General features: G+C 52.3%; 10 protein-coding genes across 10 annotated transcripts; 5 read left to right on the plus strand and 5 right to left on the minus strand.

Moving 5' to 3' along the window:
* Positions 1-349: 349 nt before the first annotated feature.
* On the minus strand, positions 350-2,430 carry M436DRAFT_78304 (MFS general substrate transporter; the record flags this gene model as incomplete). Its single annotated transcript, XM_013575857.1, has 6 exons — positions 350-915; positions 966-1,330; positions 1,379-1,737; positions 1,785-1,974; positions 2,024-2,281; positions 2,333-2,430. The coding sequence occupies 6 exons, from the start codon at positions 2,428-2,430 to the stop codon at positions 350-352; spliced, it is 1,836 nt and encodes a 611-aa protein (XP_013431311.1).
* Positions 2,431-2,977: 547 nt separating this feature from the next.
* Positions 2,978-4,520, plus strand: M436DRAFT_38192 (UDP-glucoronosyl and UDP-glucosyl transferase family protein; the record flags this gene model as incomplete). Its single annotated transcript, XM_013575314.1, has 3 exons — positions 2,978-3,525; positions 3,576-4,193; positions 4,241-4,520. 3 exons carry the CDS (start codon positions 2,978-2,980, stop codon positions 4,518-4,520), a joined length of 1,446 nt encoding a protein of 481 aa, XP_013430768.1.
* A 614-nt stretch (positions 4,521-5,134) lies between these two features.
* On the minus strand, positions 5,135-5,669 carry M436DRAFT_78306 (uncharacterized protein; the record flags this gene model as incomplete). The annotated part of the gene is made up of 2 exons (XM_013575858.1): positions 5,135-5,269; positions 5,325-5,669. 2 exons carry the CDS (start codon positions 5,667-5,669, stop codon positions 5,135-5,137), a joined length of 480 nt encoding a protein of 159 aa, XP_013431312.1.
* A 517-nt stretch (positions 5,670-6,186) lies between these two features.
* On the plus strand, positions 6,187-6,918 carry M436DRAFT_78307 (uncharacterized protein; the record flags this gene model as incomplete). The annotated part of the gene is made up of 1 exon (XM_013575859.1): positions 6,187-6,918. One exon carries the CDS (start codon positions 6,187-6,189, stop codon positions 6,916-6,918), a length of 732 nt encoding a protein of 243 aa, XP_013431313.1.
* Positions 6,919-7,649: 731 nt separating this feature from the next.
* On the plus strand, positions 7,650-8,466 carry M436DRAFT_30682 (uncharacterized protein; the record flags this gene model as incomplete). Its single annotated transcript, XM_013575127.1, has 2 exons — positions 7,650-8,207; positions 8,275-8,466. Coding segments are annotated over 2 exons (750 nt in total), but the record flags the coding sequence as incomplete, so codon positions are not given.
* A 334-nt stretch (positions 8,467-8,800) lies between these two features.
* M436DRAFT_60385 (uncharacterized protein) lies at positions 8,801-9,654 on the minus strand (the record flags this gene model as incomplete). Its single annotated transcript, XM_013575549.1, has 2 exons — positions 8,801-8,910; positions 8,979-9,654. 2 exons carry the CDS (start codon positions 9,652-9,654, stop codon positions 8,801-8,803), a joined length of 786 nt encoding a protein of 261 aa, XP_013431003.1.
* Positions 9,655-9,868: 214 nt separating this feature from the next.
* Positions 9,869-11,146, plus strand: M436DRAFT_69533 (WD40 repeat-like protein; the record flags this gene model as incomplete). The annotated part of the gene is made up of 1 exon (XM_013575697.1): positions 9,869-11,146. The coding sequence occupies one exon, from the start codon at positions 9,869-9,871 to the stop codon at positions 11,144-11,146; it is 1,278 nt and encodes a 425-aa protein (XP_013431151.1).
* A 1,517-nt stretch (positions 11,147-12,663) lies between these two features.
* On the minus strand, positions 12,664-15,216 carry M436DRAFT_69534 (neutral/alkaline nonlysosomal ceramidase-like protein; the record flags this gene model as incomplete). The annotated part of the gene is made up of 4 exons (XM_013575698.1): positions 12,664-12,759; positions 12,871-13,625; positions 13,659-14,915; positions 15,189-15,216. The coding sequence occupies 4 exons, from the start codon at positions 15,214-15,216 to the stop codon at positions 12,664-12,666; spliced, it is 2,136 nt and encodes a 711-aa protein (XP_013431152.1).
* A 157-nt stretch (positions 15,217-15,373) lies between these two features.
* On the plus strand, positions 15,374-16,306 carry M436DRAFT_60388 (cysteine proteinase; the record flags this gene model as incomplete). The annotated part of the gene is made up of 1 exon (XM_013575550.1): positions 15,374-16,306. One exon carries the CDS (start codon positions 15,374-15,376, stop codon positions 16,304-16,306), a length of 933 nt encoding a protein of 310 aa, XP_013431004.1.
* A 1,088-nt stretch (positions 16,307-17,394) lies between these two features.
* Positions 17,395-21,788, minus strand: M436DRAFT_78313 (uncharacterized protein; the record flags this gene model as incomplete). Its single annotated transcript, XM_013575860.1, has 3 exons — positions 17,395-21,435; positions 21,492-21,627; positions 21,766-21,788. 3 exons carry the CDS (start codon positions 21,786-21,788, stop codon positions 17,395-17,397), a joined length of 4,200 nt encoding a protein of 1,399 aa, XP_013431314.1.
* Positions 21,789-22,270: the final 482 nt, after the last annotated feature.

Below are 22,270 nucleotides of genomic sequence, written 5' to 3' on the forward strand. Positions count from 1 at the left end.
ATATCTGATAGCATTCGTTGTTCAACTCTCAAGATTTGGTACCTAGGCTTGAGCAGTGTTTGGTGTCAGCACCGCGCGTGAAGCCTTCCAAAGACGCTCAATCTTGATGTCTCCCTGAGGACGGTATTTCAGATTTTCGTTTTCCGTCCAATTTGCCCAGGATTAGATTTAGTCCTCGCCACGAAAGTGGATAGTGGTGGGACGGCAGATTGAGCTGAACAGAGAGTTCATAAGTCTGAGGGTAGGCATACAAGACTTTTACACAAAGCGGCAGATGCATGTGATCAGCTACAAATTCTTTTCGAGTCTCGCACTATTCGTCTAATATAACCACACCGTCAAGATACATCTACCAATCAGAGAAATGAAGTGCCCAAGAGAGACCGCCGTCAAGCTCCGGGACGGTCAGGTAGGGTGGTGGGCTAAACTCGGCTGGACAAACGGACACTTCGGCCGAGCTTGGACGCTGGACTAAAGATGGCCTTGACGAATTTGGAGTTGTGTTGACACTCCTTGACCGTAAAGAGCCAATGGATGCCACACAGGTACTGTACAGCTCGACTGAGGTAGGGGAGCCTGTCTGCAGTGCAACACGCTCCGCCTCGAGAGCTTTGCGATCCCGTGGAGCTTTCTGCCATGCAAAAATGCTCGTTAGAATGGCAGCACCTGCGAATGCCGTGACCACACGCATCTGAGCATTGGCGGACCTTCCATACGCACGGCACGTCAGGTCTTTGTGCGCAGTACCTAGTGTCTCGATGTTTGCCGTCGACAACATCACTGCTTTTAGCTCTTCAGCGGACAGAAAGTTGGCCAACTGAGACCTGAAATTACCGTTTAGGATAGCCTGGGTGACAGCAAGCCCGATGACACCACCAAGTTGCCGCATCTGTGTGACAGCGCCTAGAGAAACCGCTGATTCAATCAGTAATTCGTTGTGCCCATTTCATTTTCAAAGGACTCACTGTTGTCTTTCAGAGCTACTTCGGTACGAATGACAACCATGGAGCTGGCCATAGTGAGCCCGAAGCCAAACCCCAAAACGACCTGATAGAAGTAGCAGATCTTGGCAATCTGCATATCTATGGGTAAGGTTGACATGAGTCCACAACCAATGGTCATGAGGATGTTCGAGAATACCAACAAGTGCCAAGCGATATTGAACTTGCCGGTAATGGTTCCTGTCAGCATTGCACCCAGTGCGGTTGCGCCAATGAGTGGAAGCATATGTAGACCGGCATTTTCTGGTGTGTCCCCATTAACAATCTGAAAGCGTTGAGGAAGTGCCATTATGGTCACTACAAAGGGAAAGCCAGTGAAGAAGACGGTCCTGCAATAATTAGTACACATCGTCTAGATGCTGCGCTTTCGTACATACCCAAGAGTCGCTGCAACAACTCTGCTTGAGACTAGTCTGGTCGGAAAGAGAGGCATCATCTTCATTTTTGCTTCTCTGGGAGTCAAGACATATTCCCATGCACCGAAGCCTATGAAGCAAAGAGATGAGCCGACCAACATCAGAATGATAAACAAACTTCGCCACGAGAACTGCACGCCTCCTTGTTCAAGAGAGATGACCAAGAGAGATGACCCAGTGAGCGAGAGAAGTATACCGGGCCAATCGATCTTCTGTAGGGTTGCTCTTCCAAGGGTTCTTGTTCCAGTCCTATTCGGAAATACAAAAGCGACACAGATTGTCACCAGCACTCCGCAAGGGATGTTGATCCAGAAGACCCACTGCAAGAATCAGTACAAATCGATAATCGCCTCTTCGGGTATACTACCCTCCACGTGGTGTTCGACGTGATGACACCGCCAAGAACAGGCCCTAGAAGACTTGCGCAAGCAGTGCTCATCGAGATGGCTCCCGAAGCTGCACTGACAAGTCTAAATGGCACGACGTCCAAGACGGACGCGTAGGCAAGTGCATAGATACCAGCACCACCTATACCCTGCAAAGCACGAAAGACGATACTGCAAAGATATCAGCCGGAGTTTGAACCATTGGGGCCGTGAAACTGACAGCTGCTCGAGTGTTTGCGAGAAGCCACAACCGATGGACCAGACGAGAAACATCAGGATGGAGAACAACAACATAGGCTTCCTACCCAGAACATCACTCAGGCGGGTGAATATGAGGAGAAACCCAGAGTACGTCAGTAGATACGACACCAGGATCCAGCTTGATTGGTCAAAGTGGCCCAAGTCAGAAGCGATTGTGATAAGCGAAGTCGAAATAATGGTAGTGTCGAGAGTTGCAAGAAGCAGAGCCAGGCACAATCTGATGGGTCATGAATATCCGGATCTCGACAGCACTTCTCTCTTGACGTACGCAAACACGGTAGAACCAAGCGGCCAACCCTCGAGGACAGGCACGCCCAGATCTTTCTCAGCTTCGCTGCAAAGACTGGTCTGATTACCAGATGACATTGATCTTGGCTTCGTGGTGGAATCTCCATCAGAATGAGCACATAGAGTGTCAAAAGATTCTGCTGCTGAAGTCATGGTCAATTGTGTGTGAGATTTGGACGTTGTCGCAAAAGCGAATCTCGAAGGAGCGTGGTATTCGGTGCATACATAACCTATATACAAGCAGCATTGCTAAGAAGGATGACTCTGGAGTCTTGGACGACTATGGCGCGAGATCCAAGTCATCTTTGTGACAAAAATTGCCAATGATGACCAAACAAGGATGATCGAAGAGGACTGAGGGTTGGTGACTGATGACAACGCGACTGCGTCGAAGCTCACCAAGCACGGACCTGCTGTCTGACCTTTGGTCCCTCGTCATCTTCCTCCATCCTTCGTCGTTGTCACTTCCAACCACAATCTCCATAGGTAATTGGAGAATGGTTACAAGATGTGACAATCTCATAGGAGGCTATAGCGGGTCGATGCTCTACATACTTCTAGCCATGGACATCCCCCATCATGAGCGAAACACAACCCCTCGGTATCAAAACCAGCCAACATCAAAATGGAAAAGCGACGCTCTATTCTCTTCGTGACCAACAGCGAGCTGGGTCAAGCCAGTGTCATCCTCGCTACCGCTCATGAGTTTTTGTTGAGACCTGAGTACAAAGTGCACATCGCTTCCTTTCCCGCTCTCCAAAAAGAGGTCGAAGAACTCAATGCCACGGCTGCTCGTCTTAGTAATGGTGCTTCTACTACCGCCAGATTTCATCTCTTGGCTGGCAAGTCGATGAAAGAGGCCGCACCACCTGGTACCGAGTTCCTTGATCTCCATGCACCAGGTATGGCCGGGGCTCTCTTTGCCTACGACAATGTACTGCCAGCAACTTTCGCACCCTGGAACGGGACCGAGTACATGATCGGATATAGCAGTACGACCGATATCATCGATGAGACAAAGCCTGAACTGGTCATCATCGATCCCTTGTTCAGTCAAGCTGTTGATGCTTGTAACTCCATCGGCCAAAGGCATATGATCCTCAGTCCAAACACTTTGAAAGAGCTTGTATTGGATCGTCAACCCAGTGGCGGAGCTTTGTGGAAGTTCCCTGCGTGAGTCCGATTTCCGTCTGATGTTGATGTTGCTGACAATCAGAATCAAGTATGGCCTCCGGCTTCCCCTATCCCCTTCCATGGTCATACATGCCAGCAAACATATACCTCGTATATCGCTTCCTTTGCTCTCGCCGTCAAAATGAGAGACTTCTCCAGCTGTCACGATATCGTCAAGTATGTGGCCTGCCAGAAAAGATACCCTCGATGTTTGAAGGATTCGGAGATGCTCATATCCTACTACCCTCGACGCCAGCCATCGACTATGACTTCTTCGTACCTCCGCATGTTACCCCCTGCGGTCCAATTGTTCGGCCCTTTGAACCTCTTGCCAAGACTGATCCGGACCTCAACACCTGGCTACAGCAAGGTCCGACTGTTCTAATCAATCTTGGCTCCCACATCGTGGCCGATCGACATCTAGCCGCAGAGTTCGCCGCCGGAATCAAGACTTTGCTCGACCGTCGTCCCGACATCCAAGTCCTCTGGAAGCTGAAGACGAAAGACGATCTTGGCGATGCCCTCCATGTGATTGCCAGCGAGATCGCGCAAAAGCGAGTTTGGATTGAACCGTGGCTACCCGCACAACCCATTGCGATTCTCATGACGGGCAATATCGTCTGTATGGTCCATCATGGAGGCTCTAATTCATATCACGAGGCCATCTTGTAAGGTTCACGTTTCCTGACAATCAATCAGAACTGACGGCGGATAGTGCTGGAGTCCCTCAGGTCGTTCTTCCCGTCTGGATAGACACATACGACTTTGCGATTCGTGTCGAATATCTGGGGATTGGCGTTTGGGGCAACCGAGGCGCTGCTCCATATGCTGGGAGCGCAGAACTTGGTAATGCCCTTGTCCAAGTCGTGGATGGGGATGACTCGGCTGGTATGTTGGCAAAGGCCAAGCAGATTGCTGTACCATTCCAAGAGCGCCCTGGTCGTCACGTCGCATACGAAAAGGTGGTAGAGATACTGAATGATAATGATAAATAGCTTGTTCGTCATCGGTCTCGTTGGACTACTGGTGGGCACTTTCTCTGACGATTTCTCGAGTGGCTTCCTCCAATTCACTTTCACTTTCTCACTTGACTTCATATCCCAGAAAAACCCATGCCCAAAACAGAGATCCGGTGCTGTGGCCCACACGGCTGCGCACCCACTCGATGGAAAAATTACCAAAACAAAAGCTCTAGCGTAAATAGAATCCAGGGGCCGCGAGTTCGACTCTCGGCCTTGGTTGGTCGCGATTATGACTTTGAGGTTTTTCCCCAAAGGTAGCTTGGTTCTTTTTGCTTGGGCTGGTGTGAGTGATAGGTTTTTGCGATGGTGATGTTGATGTTGATGACATAATGTCAATGTTGCTGGTATGATGTGGTGTCTTCAACATCTGACTTTGACATAAAGGTATGGCTGTTTGTCAGCTTCCTCGCGTGCAAGCTCCATGACCAGAGTCGGTCATTGTCACGTCAGTGAGATTTATTGGAGAACACGCAACCAAGTTGGGAGACAACATCGATGAATGTAGTTCTCCCCATGATGATCCCCGAGGAAAGCCAAACAGATACTTCCAACAATAACGCTGTGTCTTCTGCTATAAACATCACCACCTAAGAATTCTCAGTCCAATCACTATCCTCCTCAGCCTCTTTCCTCGAAAGATCAGGAGCATATCTCTCCGCCATCCTCGAATAGATATTCTGCAAATCATACAATGTCGACGCTGCTGCTTGAGCAGATAATTCCTGTTTTTAAAGTATCAGTCTTTCGTCATAGACATCTGATACGCAACAAACCTACCTCTTCTCTCGGACGCCGCTCATCCATCTGCCCTAACTCCTCCTTCTCCTCTTCCTCTTTTTCTTCCACCTTGACTTTCTGCTCGACACTACTTTGTGTCAAACTCTGCTGCACAGCACAAAGCTGTGCTTCCACACCCGAGAGTTTGGCTCGCAGGTCTGCGATGATACAATTTTGCCGTTGAACGGTTTTGCGCTCGCGCAGCAGCAAAGTGCGCAAAGAGGAGATTGTGTGATTGGTGTGGGTGGAGCGGTTGGAAGTGGCGTGTAGGAGTTTTATGATCGAGTCGGTGAGGTCGAGGATCGCTGGGACTACTTCTTTGTAGTCGTGGTCGGTGGGGAACATGGTTGTGGTGTTTGGGGATGTGGGTGTGGTGGATGAATCAGAGGAGAGAAGGGAAGGAAGGAGAGGGTTGGAGGAAGTGCTGGGATGGTAGAGGAGGAAGGCGATGCTCTTGAGTTGATGGGACTGGAGAATGGAAAGGGTGTTGATGCAGTCAAAGACTTTTGGTGCTGACCCTCTGGTCTTGAGTGATCTCTCAATCATCTGACAAGTTGGATAGAGACTTTGTGGTTGTCAGTCGAATCTGACATTGGTCGTTCGAGGTCAGCTCAGAGACTATAGTATTGCCGCAATCATTCTCATGACTTCTACTTGGTCGGGCAAGATGACACAGTGTCACATCTGACGAACATTCAATTTGAAGGTCATCTACCATGACACAGGTCGAAGAAGAGAACCACGGTCAGGCGTACTCAGAACGAGAACTATAAAGCGTCAGGTGTACTCATCAAGTCACCCAGCACACCACTCAGCAACCAGCATCAGCACATTCGCGGTAAACAGCACTGCCCTCTACACAATGTCACGCTCATCCTCCATCCTCCCTACGATCCTCTGTCTTCACGGGACCGGCACCTCCGGCGACATCTTCTCGGCACAAACGCGAAATCTCCGAGCTGCCTTGAAGTCACAATTCAAATTCATCTTCATAGACGCCCCCTATCCTTCTTTACCAGGCCCTGGAGTTGTGCCCGCATATGTGGACTCTGGGCCTTTCTACAGTTGGTTTTCTCCCCACGCAAACGACTCGTTGGAATCCGTGGCCGAGGAGTTTGTGAATTGCAATGAGCAAATCAAAAAGTCGTTGAGAGAATTGAATGTCGAGCCCTCGAGTATCACAGCCGTGATGGGATTCTCCCAAGGCACTATTGTAGCATCAATGTTGCTTGGTCAAGCCCAATATCACAGTGTGGAATGGGCATCTACCAACGTCGATATCGCAGATGTGCCTTGGGCTGGTTTGCGCTTTGGCGTTTTGCTTTCAGGATCCTGCAGCGATGGGGTGGTGACGGCGTTTATGGGCAAGAAACTGCAATTACCTTGTGTGCATTTGCACGGATTGCAGGATCCGTTTCTGGAGCATGCGAGGATGTTGCATACCAAGATCTATCATGCCACTTCATCGGATGTGGTTGAGTTTGATGGCGGACACAATATTCCTGGAAGTAAGGCGGATCTGGATAGACTGGTTGCTTTGATACGTGGGCTCAACAGGAAGACGAAGGTTAAGGGTTGGGTGAAGAGGAGGTAAGGATGGGTGTTGTGGATGTTTGGTGGTGCATTTTGGGTGATCTAGGTGGAAGTTTGGGGCGTTTGGTAATTGGTGATCGCCGCTGGATGGAGTATGGGGCTGACAGTCTCGGATGCCCTTCGTGACTCCGACTGTAGGAGGATAGATCGTTCCAGAGAAGGTGTTGGTTATAATGTTTGTTTTGTTTGCTTGGGAGAATAAATGTAGCAGCTGTTGGCAACAAGCGCGTCATTCTCAACACAAGCATCTTCCACACTCTTACCTTTTTGTCCATCGTCACACTGAGTTGTTCAACGACAGTGCGCGGCCATCAATTCTGCAATCTGCTCTTGCCAAGCGACCATTGGCATATCACTCACTCTACAAAAGGTATGCGAAACAAGCTTGCGTTGAGCCTAGTGCAGTGTCAAGACCCCATACCGGTTTTCTGATCTCCACCGTCCCGATGACCTGACCAACCATACTATGTCGAATGATCTCCATCCAGTATCCCAAACAACCATAGATATCAGATATGTGGGTTCCTCAAATCTTGCTCTGACGATTGCGGGTGTGAATCTACATCTCCACGACATTATACTGTCACAATGTCAGCAATGTCAGCTCGAACCACTGCCCCTGGAAACCTTCTGCCACCCGATATCTTCAGGATGTCATCACCACCCTCCAATATAAAGTCTTTGCTCGAGCCAGTCCTCGAGAACGCACATTCCGGTCAACCCAACCACACCATGTCTTCCTCCAGCTACTCCCCTGACTCCTCACCTCACCCCCTGTCCGTCATCACCATAATCGCTTATGTCGTCCTCATTGTCCCAACCTTCTACATCTGGCGCCGCCATGGTCGCCCGGGATTCCTCGCCTGGAACTTCGTGTATGCACTCTGCGCGATCCGCATCACAGGCGCTGCCCTCTCCATCGCTGCCGAGCGTAATGCTTCGCTAGGAACCGCAGCTGCGATAGTCAACAGTATAGCAATCTCACCACTTTTGCTGGCAGCGCTGGGCGTATCACACGAAGCACGTCGTGCACGAATTGCTGATCTGAATGCGAAGAGAGAGTGGAGGGGAGTGTGGTGCTTGCATGCTGTGGTGACCACTGGGATGATATTGGTGATTGTAGGGATCGTCAAGGTGGTGGAAGATGAGTCTTCCACTGCAGAGTCGGTGCTTATCAAAGCTGGAATGGGAGTTTTGGTGGCTGCGTATGTGGTTTTGCTGCTTTGGACCATTGTATCCATGCGACAGCCATTCTTGGCTCGCAGTGAGACGGTGATGGATGGCACAATTGTAAGTTGTTTCTTCCTTTTTCACTTGCACCTCGCATGAGCTTCATCAATGCTAATTGTGTTGACAGCTGCTACGTACCAATCTGATGACTTTGCCGTTCATTGGACTCAGGCTTGTATGGGGAGTGGTGTCCTCCTTGCTCGCCTATAATGGCGTTGATCATTTATGGGACATGAACATTATTGCAGGATCTATGCCTGAGATTGTCGCTACTGTTATGTTTGTGATCGGAGGGTTCAGGACAAGGAACATGTATGCTTCGTGTCGTCGGGAGATCCCAAGCAAGGCCTAGAACTTGAGCAATGTTCGAGGTTTGGAAGACCAGGAGGAAAGGGCCTCTGAGTCAAGAGTCCTAGAAGATTGCGGGATGAGATATAGCGAGTGGTGCAACAGTGTATGCAGTCCTTAGAATACCCGTCTGGGCATCGAGTATGTCCAATCCAGGAAGAAGTTCCGGATCGAAGTCAAAAATCCAGGCCTGTCAAGATCAAGAAGCATCGGGTCTCAGAGGTGTTGCAGGCATAATTCCCGCTGCAATGATCCATTCCCTGACCAAGCCTTCCCTCACCTCATCATCAGTATGCAAGAAGATCTCAGCGATATTTGGATCTGCAAAATGTTTCACAGCAGCGACTCTTTGGCGTGTTGGCAGTGATGAAAAGGTAGCTTTGAAGAGAGAGGTTGCAGCAGCCACAGGAGAAACCTGGGATGTGTTGCCGTAATAGGCACGGAGTGTATCTGCAGCTGGTGGTTGCGCAGGTACAGACTCACCCATGAGGACGCGTTTGGCTTGATTGGAGATGGATGATTCGGCTGGTCGCTTCAAGGATCGCTGAGGAGTGGGATGGGCATGAGGGGTGTGGAATCGGGAACTGATAAGTTCTTGCGATGCCGCGGATTGGTAAGGTGAGTGTGGCAGAGGCAGAGGCAGCGATTGGCGAAGACTTGCAGATGTTCCAAGTGATGGAGTTACAGCTGGCGAATTCAGACGCTGCTCTCCCTCCCTTTCAGACTCAAACAGCTCAGTCAACTCATCAAAGTGTCTCAAAGGAGCGGCTCGAAACTTTCTAGCATTTGGATCTTGGTCCCTGTAATAGTTTTCCAGCACCTCATCCGTATTGGTAGGTAGACCATTGGGTAGCTTTGGCCATTGCAGGTTGAGGAGATTTGTATATGTTCTCCAATCGTTTCTCAAAGCTCCCAACTTGTTCTTCATACGCACATGGTCGCATAATTCAGGTTGGGAGGATTTGTCTTTGATTATTTCAGCGACGCGTTTATAGGCGTCTTTGGTGAAGCCAGAGGGGACGGTTTTGGTGGGCGGACCTCGCACGGCTTTCATGGTGGCGATGAAGGTCTGTTCCATGTCGTTTGTCCATTTTAGCTGTGTGCGTGTTGAGGTCGGTCCACTAGGAGTGTCGGTGGAGATGGAGGCGTCGTTGTCCATGATGTATAGTTGTGTATAGCGGGAAACGGATTCTCGGAGAAGTCGAGGAAGGAGCGAGTCGAGATTGTGAGAGAAATTGGCCGAGGTCGGATTCTGCGACAGCGGGGCAGGGTCGCTGATGTACTTTGAATAATTGGCAGCAGTCACAATCTCTCGACTTCTGTTAAGGCAACTGCTGCCTCTAGAATCATTCGTCAATTGATAGAGAAGCACCATGAGCACGAAAGCCACAATCGCCCCATTGGCGACATTGACACCGGCATCCAACACACGCACATGGCTCTCGTCGCCGCATCCGAACCTCCCCATCGTCGCAACAGCATGCAGTGACCGCAGCGTGCGCGTCTACTCGCTCAACTCCTTCAACCTCGTCAGCAACATCACCGGTGGCCACAAACGCTCCATTCGCAGTGTAGCCTGGAAGCCCGACAGCGGAACCTCTGCTACAGGCGAGAGCGTTCTCGCGACTGGCAGTTTCGATGCCAGCGCCGGTATCTGGAGACGCTGGGAGGGCAACAGCGGCAAAGTGAACAAGTCAGAAGACAACGAGGTTGACTTTACAAAAGATGGAGGTGGCGATGAGGACGACGAGTGGCGCTTTGCTGTCGTCCTCGATGGTCACGAGTCGGAGATCAAGAGTTTGGCTTTCAGTCCTACGTCGCCGTTGCTCGCTACCTGCAGTCGCGATAAGAGTGTATGGATCTGGGAAGAGCTGGAAGACGACAATTTTGAGACGGTCGCTGTCTTGCAAGAGCACGAGGGTGATGTCAAGTGCGTGTGCTGGCATCCGTCAGAAGAACTGCTCGCCTCGTCCAGCTACGACGACAACATCAGACTCTGGAGGGAAGACATCGACGACTGGGGCTGCTGTGCCGTGCTAGCAGGCCACAGCGGAACAGTCTGGTGGGTCGAGTTCGAGGGCGCCACAAAACAACATCTCAAGCCCACCACAGAGCAACAGCAACGACTCCTCGAGCTCAGAGAAGCCGCCGGTCCACGCCTTGCCAGCTGTTCCGACGACCTCAGCATCCGCATCTGGCGCCGTATTCCCAAGGACAGACCCAACGGTGCCCCTCAAACAGGCCCCAGAATGCCCAGTATCATCAAAACAAACACCATCGAGGAAGAATGGGTCCCCGAAGCCGCTCTGCCTCAACAACACGAACGTGCAGTATACTCAGTCTCTTGGAGCAAAACTACAGGTCTGCTAGTCAGCACAGGCAGCGATGGCAAGATTATAGTCTATAAAGAGCAGTGGGCAACTGACAATGCTTCCACAACGATAGAGACAACAGACGGACCCAAGGAAATCGCAAAGACAGAATGGGTTGCTATCGCCGAGGTTGAGAATGCTCACGACGTCTTTGAGATCAACCACGTTAGCTGGGCAAAGAGGAGTGATTCTGGCCGCCGCAGTGACGATGAGGAAATCATCATCAGTACCGGCGACGATGGTGAGGTGCGAGTATGGACCCTCGAGAACTTTTCATGATACATCTCTCGACCAAAGCAGACATTGCATCAAGTCTCGGAGCGACAGACTATGCTTGCCCTTCGTTCTGGGTTCGTACGTGCTTCATGAGTGTTTGCGACTGTCAGGCCCAAGTCCTGAAACACACTTGACGCATTGCGTGCATCGAGAAAACACGGGGACTCGGCCGCCTTCCAACGTCTCAAGATCTGACATGAGCAAAGGTAGAAAGGAGGCCACAGGAACAAGCAATGCCGAGAATTCTTAACTCGAAGATACTCGTCGCAGATGGATCCGCTGCACCGCATTCAATCCTCCCTCCACCGAACGCCGCCGCCCATTGCACAAATCTTCCATAACGATCATAGAAAACTTCCTGTTGTACATACGTCTCCTTCATCAGGAGCTATAGATTTATTGCTTCTACCACAGGGGCTTTTCATTCTACTTTTCCTTCTACTTTTCCTTCTCAACACAGCCTCGCGTTTTCCGTAACATGTGCTGAGCCACACTCACACGAACGTTTCATACTCCAAACATGTTTCCCATCTGCAAAACTATCGCAGTCCATGTGAATCGCTACATGTACTCCCAAACCTGGACATACATATGAGCCTCTTCATCCACATTCCATCAGCCTCACATCTCCGCTCACATTTCTCACTTGCACGCCACAGATCCACGATCAAACTCACGACAGACTAAGCAACCCACTACATCGCTCTTCTTAAAACTCAACGTTCCCGACTGCAACACCTCTGCCACCAAATCGAATATGCACACTTCATATCTTTCCGCAGCCGTGGCATCATTGATGCTTCTTACCGCCACTGCTGCTCCCGCTCCCGTCTCTCCATCACAATCAACAACAATCCAAGCATCTCGTCATCAACTACTACCCGGCTCCCTCCACGCACCCAACCTCCACCCATCGGCATCTCCCTCAGAGAACCCCTCCCCAACACCCCAGAACCTCAAAATCGGACGACGTGCAAGCAATCTCAATGCCGACGAGATGAAAGATTTGATCATGGAGATCAAACGAGAGGACCGGTCGTCTTCTCTCCAGAACCAGAAGACTGCAAATACAGACGGCAGTGGACATGGTGGGGGGAAGGCAGATGATGGAGAAGATCATGCAACGTACATGTTAGGCTCGCCTGTTTCCTTTCCTGCTAGGGGTGGTGGGCAGGGGGAGGCAGAAACGCCGCTTGAGTAATTACGACGACTGGGGAGACTAGAAATGAAAGGAGTCAAGGGCGGAAGAAGAAAAGATGCATTTTGAATGGGCTTTTTATGGGGGGGGGGGGGGAAGAGAGAGGAACTCGAGAGGTTTCTCATGTTTTTTTTTTGTGTGTGTTGGAGTGTTTTCAATTCTTTTCCCGTATTGATCAACTGTAAAGAAGGACGAAGGACGAAGGGACAGATGTGAAGGTGCAGTCCAAAAAAAACACAAAGCAGCACATGATAAGATTGACAAACAAAAAAAGCGGAAAATCGTATAAAAGCCAAAGTACATGCCTATCCGAAAGCTACAATCAAACAAGTTCAAACTCCCCACTCACGCCCTCGAAAGCAGTGATACTACCTCCGATGCCCTTGCCATCTCCAAAGTACTTGATGCGATACCTTCCCTTCAATTTCTCTTCTGCTTCTCTCCTCTCGAGCACCTTCCTCAACTCGGTCTTGTCATCCTTAACAACCTCACTGGATTTCTTCGCATCAATTCGCCCCCACTCCCCAACCTCCCACCCCAGTTCCCAAGAGATGGTAACTTGGCTGGTGCCCACGGTGGTACTCGTCCTCTCCCACGCAAACACAAGACTCCAATCTCCATCACCCCTGACTCTTTCCCACTCCCCTCTAGCGCTATACCTCTCAACACTCGCAAAGGTGTCTCCGAGCCTCAGGTTGTTCCTCGGATTGGCAGCTACAAAGACAGCTTTGACCGTCGGTGAAGAGGAGAGGGCATAACGGGCTGACACATCGGTGGTGACGTCGCCGAAAGATTTGAACAGCGGAGGACGATCAAAGACGACGGGAGAAATGAAAGACAGCGAACTGTTCGTGTGGATGGGTGGATCCGGGCCGTTTTCCAGCAAAGGTAGAGCGGGATGTTGAGGCGGCAATAACGGCGATTGCGATATCGAATGCCCAGACAGATATGGGAGTCTTTCGAGCGTGAGATTCATGTAGGCAGCCAGAGTATGCTGTCCGAACAGAGTTGAAGCGCCTTCATAGCGCTGAACGCCATACTCCTCCTCGGTGGCAATGTAATGCGCATATGTATTTGCCGGACCACCGAGCACTACCAAAGGCTCTGGGGCATTGGAGGCCTCGTCCCAAGCGTTCCGTGCATGTTTCTGCAATGCAGCTTTCCAGCGGCGTCCAGCCATTGTAGTAGCCTCTCCAGGCGCTACAATGATCAACAGTTGACCGATACGCAGCAGTTGTATGTCGACAACATTTGGAGTCCACAGATATGGTTTTTCAGTCTCACCTACATCCAACAAGATAGGTTTGGGGAACTGACAAGCTTTTTGCTCGGGACCGGGTGAATGTAGACTGTTGCGTACAACAGCCCACACGGGACTGGCATTGGGGTCGCCAGGATTGTTTTGCTTGAAGTCAAAGGCGCCAGGGCCGTCGGTTGTGCCTGCAGCAAAAGAATAGCCCATTGCGGCTGGACAAGTATGGCCGAGTGAGCCATTGCGCAGCACGACAGTCTGATTTGACATATCGACAAAGGTGTGCAGGGAGCGGACGACCTTGCCTTGGATGGGTGTAGAAGTCGACATTGTAGTCATGGACTCGTACAACGAGCGAGCACCGAGATACTGTCTGCGTCCGATTTCCCAGGCCGATGCTGTGCCTGCGTCATCGAGACCCCAATGGGGACCGCGTCCATGGCAAGGGCCGTTCTTGCCAGCGCAGAGACTGGTTTTGAAGTCGCATTGCTCGCCCTCTTCGTCGCCGGATTCGCAGTAAGCGCCGTTGACGTTTGGAGAGGTGTCCCCGACGTTGGCTTGGGAGAAGCCGGCCACGAAGCCATCGGCTGTGGAGTCTAGTTGAGCTGCATGTTTCTCGAATAGGTACGCGGCAACGCCCTTGTTGTCGCCGGTGATGAGGGTGTTGTTTCCTAGCATGGAGGTGCCGTGTACGGGGAACCAAGTCAGGACACCAATGTCCTTCTTGTCACTGTTTCTACGCAGTTTGAGAAGAGTCAAGGTTTTGTCGACATTGTGCTTGTACTTGTTGCGTTCTTGCTCGGGATTGGCAAGGTAGGCATAGGGGCTGCGGTTGATATTCGCATCTTCGATGTCGATAGAATCGAACGAGAGTTGGCCAGGACTAAGCGACTGATGGGCTTGCTTGATAGACTCGAGAGCACCATCGACAATTGCTTGATAGCTTTGATGACTGAAACCACGGCTAGTGATTTGCGGCAACAGGTAGTTCAACCAAGCGCCAGGACCAGAGTGAGAATGAGTTCCAGTGACAGCAACGTTCTGTCTTGCATAGACTTGATACTCGGGACCAAGATGCTTGAGGCCTTCCAGAATGCCATTGCGAACAGCAGTATCTCCGGACTGAGTATCGAGAACGAGATAGACGAAACGGTCACGTGGACTGTCTGTATCACCGAGAATAAAAGCGCGGGAGTACAGACGCTGTCTCACACCAGAACCGAGTTGAGCAGGGTCAGCATAGCCCATGAGGTTGACTTCAACGACGGGGCCGGTGATGTCAGCCTTGCCGACGCCGACGAGGTAGTCATGCGAAGAGGATGCTTGAGTGAAGACATTTTGTGACGAGGGTCGGTTTCTGAAAGGATCGTAGGAAGCTCTCCAGTGCCAGTAGTCGAGTTCAGGCAGGCCAAATGTATAGATGGCGGCGAAGATCGAGGTCAAGGCCAAGACGGCGGCAGTCAAGGCGACAGAGAGGCCGCTCCGTCTTTGATGTTGCGGCATGGTGGCGTAGGATGATGGTATAGCAGACGTACAGATCACGCAGTCATGTTCTCGTTAGTCAGATGATAGAGATGGTCTCAAACGCCTTCAACGGTTGAACAGAAAGCTAGCGGACGTCATTGTCTTGATGTTTATATAATGGTGGAAGCCTTCGGATGGCGGCGTTGGTGGACCCTCGGACTTCAAAGCTTCGGTGACCATGACAAGCTCGCCTTTCTTCCTGCAACACTCTGACTTGCTACACCTGTCGCCCTCTGGAGTGCAACTGGCTGGAGTCATGGAAGAACTACAACAGCGCCACCGCAAGGAGGCCAAAGACTTGCAATCAAAAATCACCCAAAAGAAAAAGGGCGCAACCAAGAAGACGCGCAAGGGCGTGAACGATGAATGCGACAACCTGGAGCGAGAGATGAAGGCTCGCCACCAGGACGAAGTCAAGGCAATGACTGCACCGACCATTGGTCAAGACGACGACGACCAACCAGACGACACAGACAGAGACCAAGGAGAAGAGACAGCAAAAGACGCAGACGAACTGGCCGACCGCACAGAAGGCCTCTCCATAGCCTCACCCACACCAGCGCCTCAGTCCACACAAGAAACACCAGCGCCAAAGAAACAGAATCGCGCCAAAGCCCGCCTCGCCCGCCGCGCCGCCGAACAAGAAGCCCTGATCGCCTCGGCCCACGACGAAGCCCAAGACATGCCCAACCTCAAAGCAGCCGAGCGCGAGTCCATGCTCGCCCACTTCTCCGCCCGCAAGCTCGCAGAGAAGGAAATACGCGCCGATGGTCACTGCCTCTACTCGGCCATCGCCGACCAACTCCACCAACTAGAAATCCCCTTGGGCCCAGCGCCAGACTCGACTCCAGATGTGGCAGCTACACTAGAGCCCTACAGACTAGTCAGACACGCAGCTGCCGAGTACATTCAAGCACACCCCAATGACTTTACTCCTTTCCTCGAAGAGCCATTGGACTACTACATCTACAAGATCAAGAACACTGGCGAGTGGGGAGGCCAGCTCGAATTGATGGCTCTGGCAAAGAAATACAATGTCGCCATCAGCGTCTTGCAGGGTGATGGCAGAGTCGAAGAGATCAATCCAGATAAGAGTCAGGTTGAGGCAGGCAAGCAGTTGTGGTTGGCATACTACAGACACGGCTTTGGTCTCGGTGAGCATTACAATTCGCTGCGTAAAGCTGGTTGAAAGAAAAGAGAAATTTTTGTGATGATTCGGTCATCGCAACTTCTACAATTCTCTATCGCTCATTGAGCAAAGCAGATCGATTGTAGAGGACAACCGCTGTTCCTCATCCGCTCATCTGCACTCAGATCTGCCACGCGCGCGCACGATGGGACTGGATGAGAGAATCTACACGCCTCTCATTCCAGCTTACCTTCAAGCCCTACAAGGCACTACATCAAGCACCGCTCACGGACATACGCAGACTGCCCGTCAAATACACACAAAAGCAGCAGGAGAACTGCTCCGTCTGTAAAGTATAACAAAACCTCCACTATGTAGGACCCAAGAAACGCATTCACATTTCATCTCAACTCTCCATCACTCTTATAGAAACCCACGAACCCTCACCCTTTCTACTCATCATACATTTCTCTGCTCAAAAGTTTCGAAACAGAAATGAAAAAAGGATCAAGTAAATCATGTCGAGAGGACAACCCTGCCAATCTAAAATATGAAACAATGGACATGACGAGGCCACTCTCGAGCAACTTGCTCCCTCTCATCAAGATCCAAGGAAGACCGATCAAGACCTTAAGGGTATCGTAATCAAGTCACTATCAGGTTACTTCATCAAAACTTTCGGGAGTCACAATCCCCGAAACATCATCTTTGCAATCTGGGAGTTTTGTGGTACGAATCAAGTCGGCAAAATCATACACGATGTTTCGTGCTGGAAAGCGCGTAGACGAAGGGGGATGATCTTGTGTGTGTCTAAGCATTCCAACATATACGATCAGGTTCTGACGGATGGCGATTATACAGGAGAATAAACTGTGAGCCCCTAGGTAAAGAGATGAGCAACAATGAGAGAATCAGATTAACAACTTTCTTGACTATGTAAAGAAAAGAGAGAACTAAGAAAACGACCAATCCACAAAAACGAAAAGGGGAATAAGCTACATTAACAACACGACGCGTGATTACAACAATTACAAACTCTCGCCTTCGGGGTCCATCCCGACTCCGTTCAGTAGATCCTCATCCTGTTACACCCCCACGATGGAATAAGAGTCTTTGATGAGCACTCTCTAGGTCGTCCACGAGGCTATTTAACCTCTGAACTTCTCCTTGAGCTTGGCAAGGAAGCCCTTCTTCTTGGAGCCCCTGCCATCATCGTCGGCCTTGGAAGAGCCGGCAACGCTGGTACGGTCGCTCTGGGGTGTGCCGCGGAAGAATCCACTAGATCTCTTGGTGGCACTTCTCTGGGGTGTGGTGGGTGCACTTCCCGTGCTGGTGGCAGGGACGCTGTGAGTTTCGGTACCGGTGGTGACCTGAGGTGCTGACTGCTGCGAAGAGTCGGGGCGAGTCATGGGGGAAACGTCGCGAGACTTCTCAGCAGGTGCTTGGAGAGTAGGTGCGGCGAGTGTCTCGGATGTGACGGGAGCGGGGATCTGAGCCTGGCTCGAGGCAGGGGCGTTCAGGCCAGAGCTGGCAGCGACAGCGGGAGTCTCGGCCTCACGGATGGGCAGCGTGCTCGTGGTGGCGCCGGAAAGACCGGTGTTATCTGTGAAAGCTCCAGCTTGAGTGGTGGCAGGCTGCACGGAAGTAGGCATAGCACTGTGACCACCAGTAAGATCGCGTGGTGCCTCGTCGTCAAAGCGGGAGGTTTGGGTACCGAGGGCGGTAGCACCAGTAGAACCTGTGGCAATGGAACCACCAGCAGCAAGAACGGCGGCCTCCATGTCAGACTCAATGCCAGAAGTCTTGACGGGAGCAGTTGCGCTCAATGCAGCAGACTCGGTGGGTGCAGGCTTGCCAGCCTCGTAAGTGCGAGGCACACGATCAAGCAATTCTCTCTCAACCTGGCTCTTCTCAGCGACAGCCTCAGGCTCAGCAGAGGCCTCGGGTGCGACGTGAGCCTGGTGCTGAGACTCAACAACAGCCTCAGGGACGGAAGAGTGAAGGTTAGGCGAGGCAAGCGAAGTGTTGGCGGAAGGAAGGCCGTGGTTCATGTTGTTGATTGCGCTGGCGACCGAAGGAGGGAGGAATGAGACGGGGTCTCTGCCTGTGGTCTCGGTAGTCTTCTCGCGGGCAGTGTAGGCGACTCCAGCAGCAGTAGCACCGAGTGCGGCAGTGCCGGCGGCAATGCCAGCAGTGGCTTTGCCAGACAAGCCCTGCTCGCTGTTACCAAGAGCACCAGACTCAGAAGTGGCGGGTGCCTTTTGTACGTGAGATAGGAGCTCCTGCTCAACATCGTGCTTCTCGTGAACAGCCTCAACGTTAGCTGCAGCTTCGGGCTCAACGTGAGCTCTCTCTTGACTCTCTTGAACGACCCCAGGGATCTGGGAGGTAGAGTCCAGACCAGTTGACTTCTGAGTGGTGTTCAAGTCTCTACCTGTGAGGTCAGAGGCCTTGTCACGGGCGGCGTAAGCAGCGCCTGCGGCAGTTGTGCCAATAGCGGCAGCTCCAGCAGTAAGACCGGCGGCGGCCTTGCCAGTGATGCCCTGCTCACTGCTACCGAGAATGCCAGATTCAGAAGTGGCGGGAGCCTTGTTGACGTGAGCCAACAACTCCTTCTCGACATCGGACTTCTCGTGAACAGCCTCAGGGTTAGCGGAAGCTTCAGGTTCAACATGAGCTCTCTCCTGACTCTCGTGGACAACCTCAGGAACCTGCTCAGAGCTAGACTCGAATTGAGTTGACTTTTGGGTGGTGTTAAGATCTCTTCCAGTCAGATCGGAAGCCTTGTCGCGAGTAGCATAAGCGGCACCGGCGGCGGTTGCGCCAATGGCTGCAACACCAGCGGTGAGACCTGCGGCAAGCTTGCCAGTAATGCCTTGTTCACTGTTACCAAGAACACCAGACTCTGAGGTGGCAGGTGCCTTGTTGACTCGGGAGAGTAGCTCGCTCTCCACATCGTGCTTCTCGTGAACAGCTTCAGGGTTGGCAGAAGCCTCAGGCTCGACGTGAGCTCTGTCTTGACTCTCTTGTACAACTTCAGGGACCTGCTCGGAACCAGACTCTAGTTGGGTTGTGTCTCTGGTGGTGGTCGAGGAAGGCAGGCCAACAGACTCGTAGGCCTTGTTTACCTGGCTAGAAACGGCAGCAGAAGCGGCAGCTGCGCCAGCGGTGGCCTTCTCAGCGACACCCTGCTCGCTCTTACCGAAGACGCCAGACTCGGAAGTTGCGGGCGCCTTGGAAACCTCAGAGAGAAGCTCACCCTCCATGGCAGTCTTCTCGCGCACGGCTTCGGGCGAAGCAGAGGCCTCTGGCTCAACGTGAGCACGCTCTTGGCTCTCGGTGACGACCTCGGGAACAGAGCCGTCAATCGTGGGCTCCTTGGTCAGGCTAGCCAAGGGCGAACCAGTGTAGGCATCGGTAGCCTTGTCTCTAGCGGCGTATGCAAGGCCGGCAGCAGTAGCACCGAGTGCGGCAGTGCCGGCAGCGATCTTGCCAGTGAGACCACCTTCGCTAGCACCTAGGACGCCAGACTCGGAGGTGGCAGGAGCTTCGGGGATAGAGTGCTTCAATTCATCCTCAAAGGCAGCCTTCTCACGTACAACATCAGGCGAAGCAGAGGCTTCGGGCTCGACATGAGCACGCTCTTGGCTTTCAGTGACGATATCAGGAACTTCCTTGGACGCAGGAGTAGGCTCAGTAGCATGCTGATAGGTCTCGGTGAGCTTGTCCTTGGCAAGTAGAGCAGCACCGATAGCGGTAGCACCAGCGGCAGCGAGGCCACCAGCGATAGCCTCAGGGACGTGAGAGTCAGAGACGGCCTGCGCAGTGTTGGAAGCGGTTTGCGATGCGGTCGAAGCAGCGTTCGAGGCAGTTTGTGACACGCTTGAAGCAGCGTCGGCGACAGGGCTGCGCTCAACAAAGGCGTTGTTTGCGTTTACCTCGGGAACTGTCTGCTTCAGCTCGCTCTCTACGGCGGACTTCTCGCGGACAGCCTCAGGGTTAGCAGCAGCCTCAGGGCCGACATGAGCAGACTGCTGGCTCTCGGAAACGACCTCGGGAACGCCAGTGACGGGACCAGACTCGGCAGTAGCGTTTGCCTGGGGCACCTTCTCTTTCAGTTCCTCCTCGACCTCACGCTTGGTCTGAACGGCCGACGAGGAAGAAGCAGCTTCAGCGCTTACGTGAGCCGACTGTTGGCTCTCGGAAACGACGCCAGGCACACCACGGGCACCACGAGGCTCAAGAGGGACCTGGCCAGCAAGCTGGGCGGTAGTGCTCTGAGGGGCAGCGGAAGAGGTAAATGCGTTGTTAAAGTTGGGTAGGCGGTCGTCGCCGCCGTCGCCCATAGGGAGACTGGACTCAGGGATCATGTTACCGCCGATCGAAGGCAGGTTGAACATGGAAGCACCGTTCGCCTCGGCCTCGCTTTGGGAATCAAGCACCGGGGGAAGAACGGGAGCACCAGTGTCACTAACACCGTACTGCGAGCCATCACGGACAGTCGACTGGACGGTGTTGGAGGTAATCTTGCTGTGGTGGGGAACAGGCTCGCCAGGAGCGAGCTTGATAGGGTTGCCGATACCAGAGGTGGCAGGGATAGGGTTGATGCCGAAAGCTTTGGTGTCCTCCTCTTCTTCTTGAGCAGTAGACGGGGCGTAAGCGCCAGGAAGATCGTTCTCGTTAAGCTCACGCTCGCGGGGCTCGTTGGCACCATCGGTAGACGAGATTGATGGCTTCTTCAGCTCGGGGTCATCGCGCACAGTAGAGCGGATGGTGTTGGAGGTCAGAGTGCTCGGGTGAGGAACGGGCTCACCAGGGGCAAGCTTGACGGGGTTAGAAGGACCGTCAGTAGCAGGAATGGGGTTGACCATGAACTGGTTGAGATCAGCCATAGGTGTAACGGGAAATTGGCCTGGCAGGTCCTCGAAGCCGGGAGTCTCCTGGGGGAAGCTCGTGTCGTTGTTGGCATGCTGCTCGGAGTGGATGTTTCTTTCCTTTTCAAGCGGCACCTGGCCAGCGAGGGCAGCGGTGGTGGATTGGGGGTGCACCGAAGAGATGAATGCGTGGGAAGGACGCTCCTCGGGCTCGGGGCTCAGTTCTCTGGCTTCGACGACATTGTTAACGTTGCCCGAATGATCGGTCTCCTGCCTGGCAGTAGAGTCGGTTGTCCAGTTTCCGTCAACAACAAACTAGAGTGGAGAGCGGTTAACTGGGTACACTTGATGCCAAAAGCAATAGTGCTCACCTTGTAATGGATCCTGCTCTCTTCACCGGGCAGAGTCACAGTCTTGTGGAAAGAGTTGCCATTCTTGTCCAGCTTGATTGACTTTGACCAGTTGTCGAAGTCACCCGTCACGTAGACTTCTTGAGCGGGGTGGTTCCTATGGCACCATGTCAGCGATTGTGCTGTTGTAGCCAAGGATGGTGCGCATGTATTGAGCACGCGCGAGGATTGAGAAGTTCGCGCAGAAGGCCGAGATAACTAGATGCGACGCGATCTCTTGAGGTGTTGGACTCACCAGGTAAATGTGTATTGACCCATGTCGGCTCGCAATCGGCTGTTTCGCTTGCTAGGATTGAGTGGCCTATATGGAAGCGGCCTGGTGCAAAAGAGCTGACGGCGTGGGTTGGGAAGGATAGATAATGCGCTGCTGGTGACACAAGAGTTGCGCGCGCCTTGTCAAGCTTGCAGGAGAGAGCGACCACTTTGCACAGGCCTCCTTCGCGTTCGTGCGGTGGCTTTCTCTGTGGCTGATGACGATCCTTGGCTGACGGCTGACTGTTGACAGTTCGGTCTAGGTCGGTGGCAGGAATCTCGACGGCCTCTTTCGTCTTGTGAGTGTTTGATGAGGATGGTGACTCTGCTCAGAAAGCGACCCAGCTATATTATATTATACTTGTTCTACCACAGTCGTTTAGGCAGAACGGGTGACACCTCGGTTTTGTTTCCAAGAAAGACGTCATTGGCAGTTCGCGCCAAAACCCAAATCCTGGTGGGATTCTGTATGGGACGGCCGATCATTC

Source organism: Aureobasidium namibiae, assembly GCF_000721765.1.
Source record: "Aureobasidium namibiae CBS 147.97 unplaced genomic scaffold scaffold_2, whole genome shotgun sequence".
Taxonomy (NCBI): Eukaryota; Fungi; Ascomycota; class Dothideomycetes; order Dothideales; family Saccotheciaceae; genus Aureobasidium; species Aureobasidium namibiae.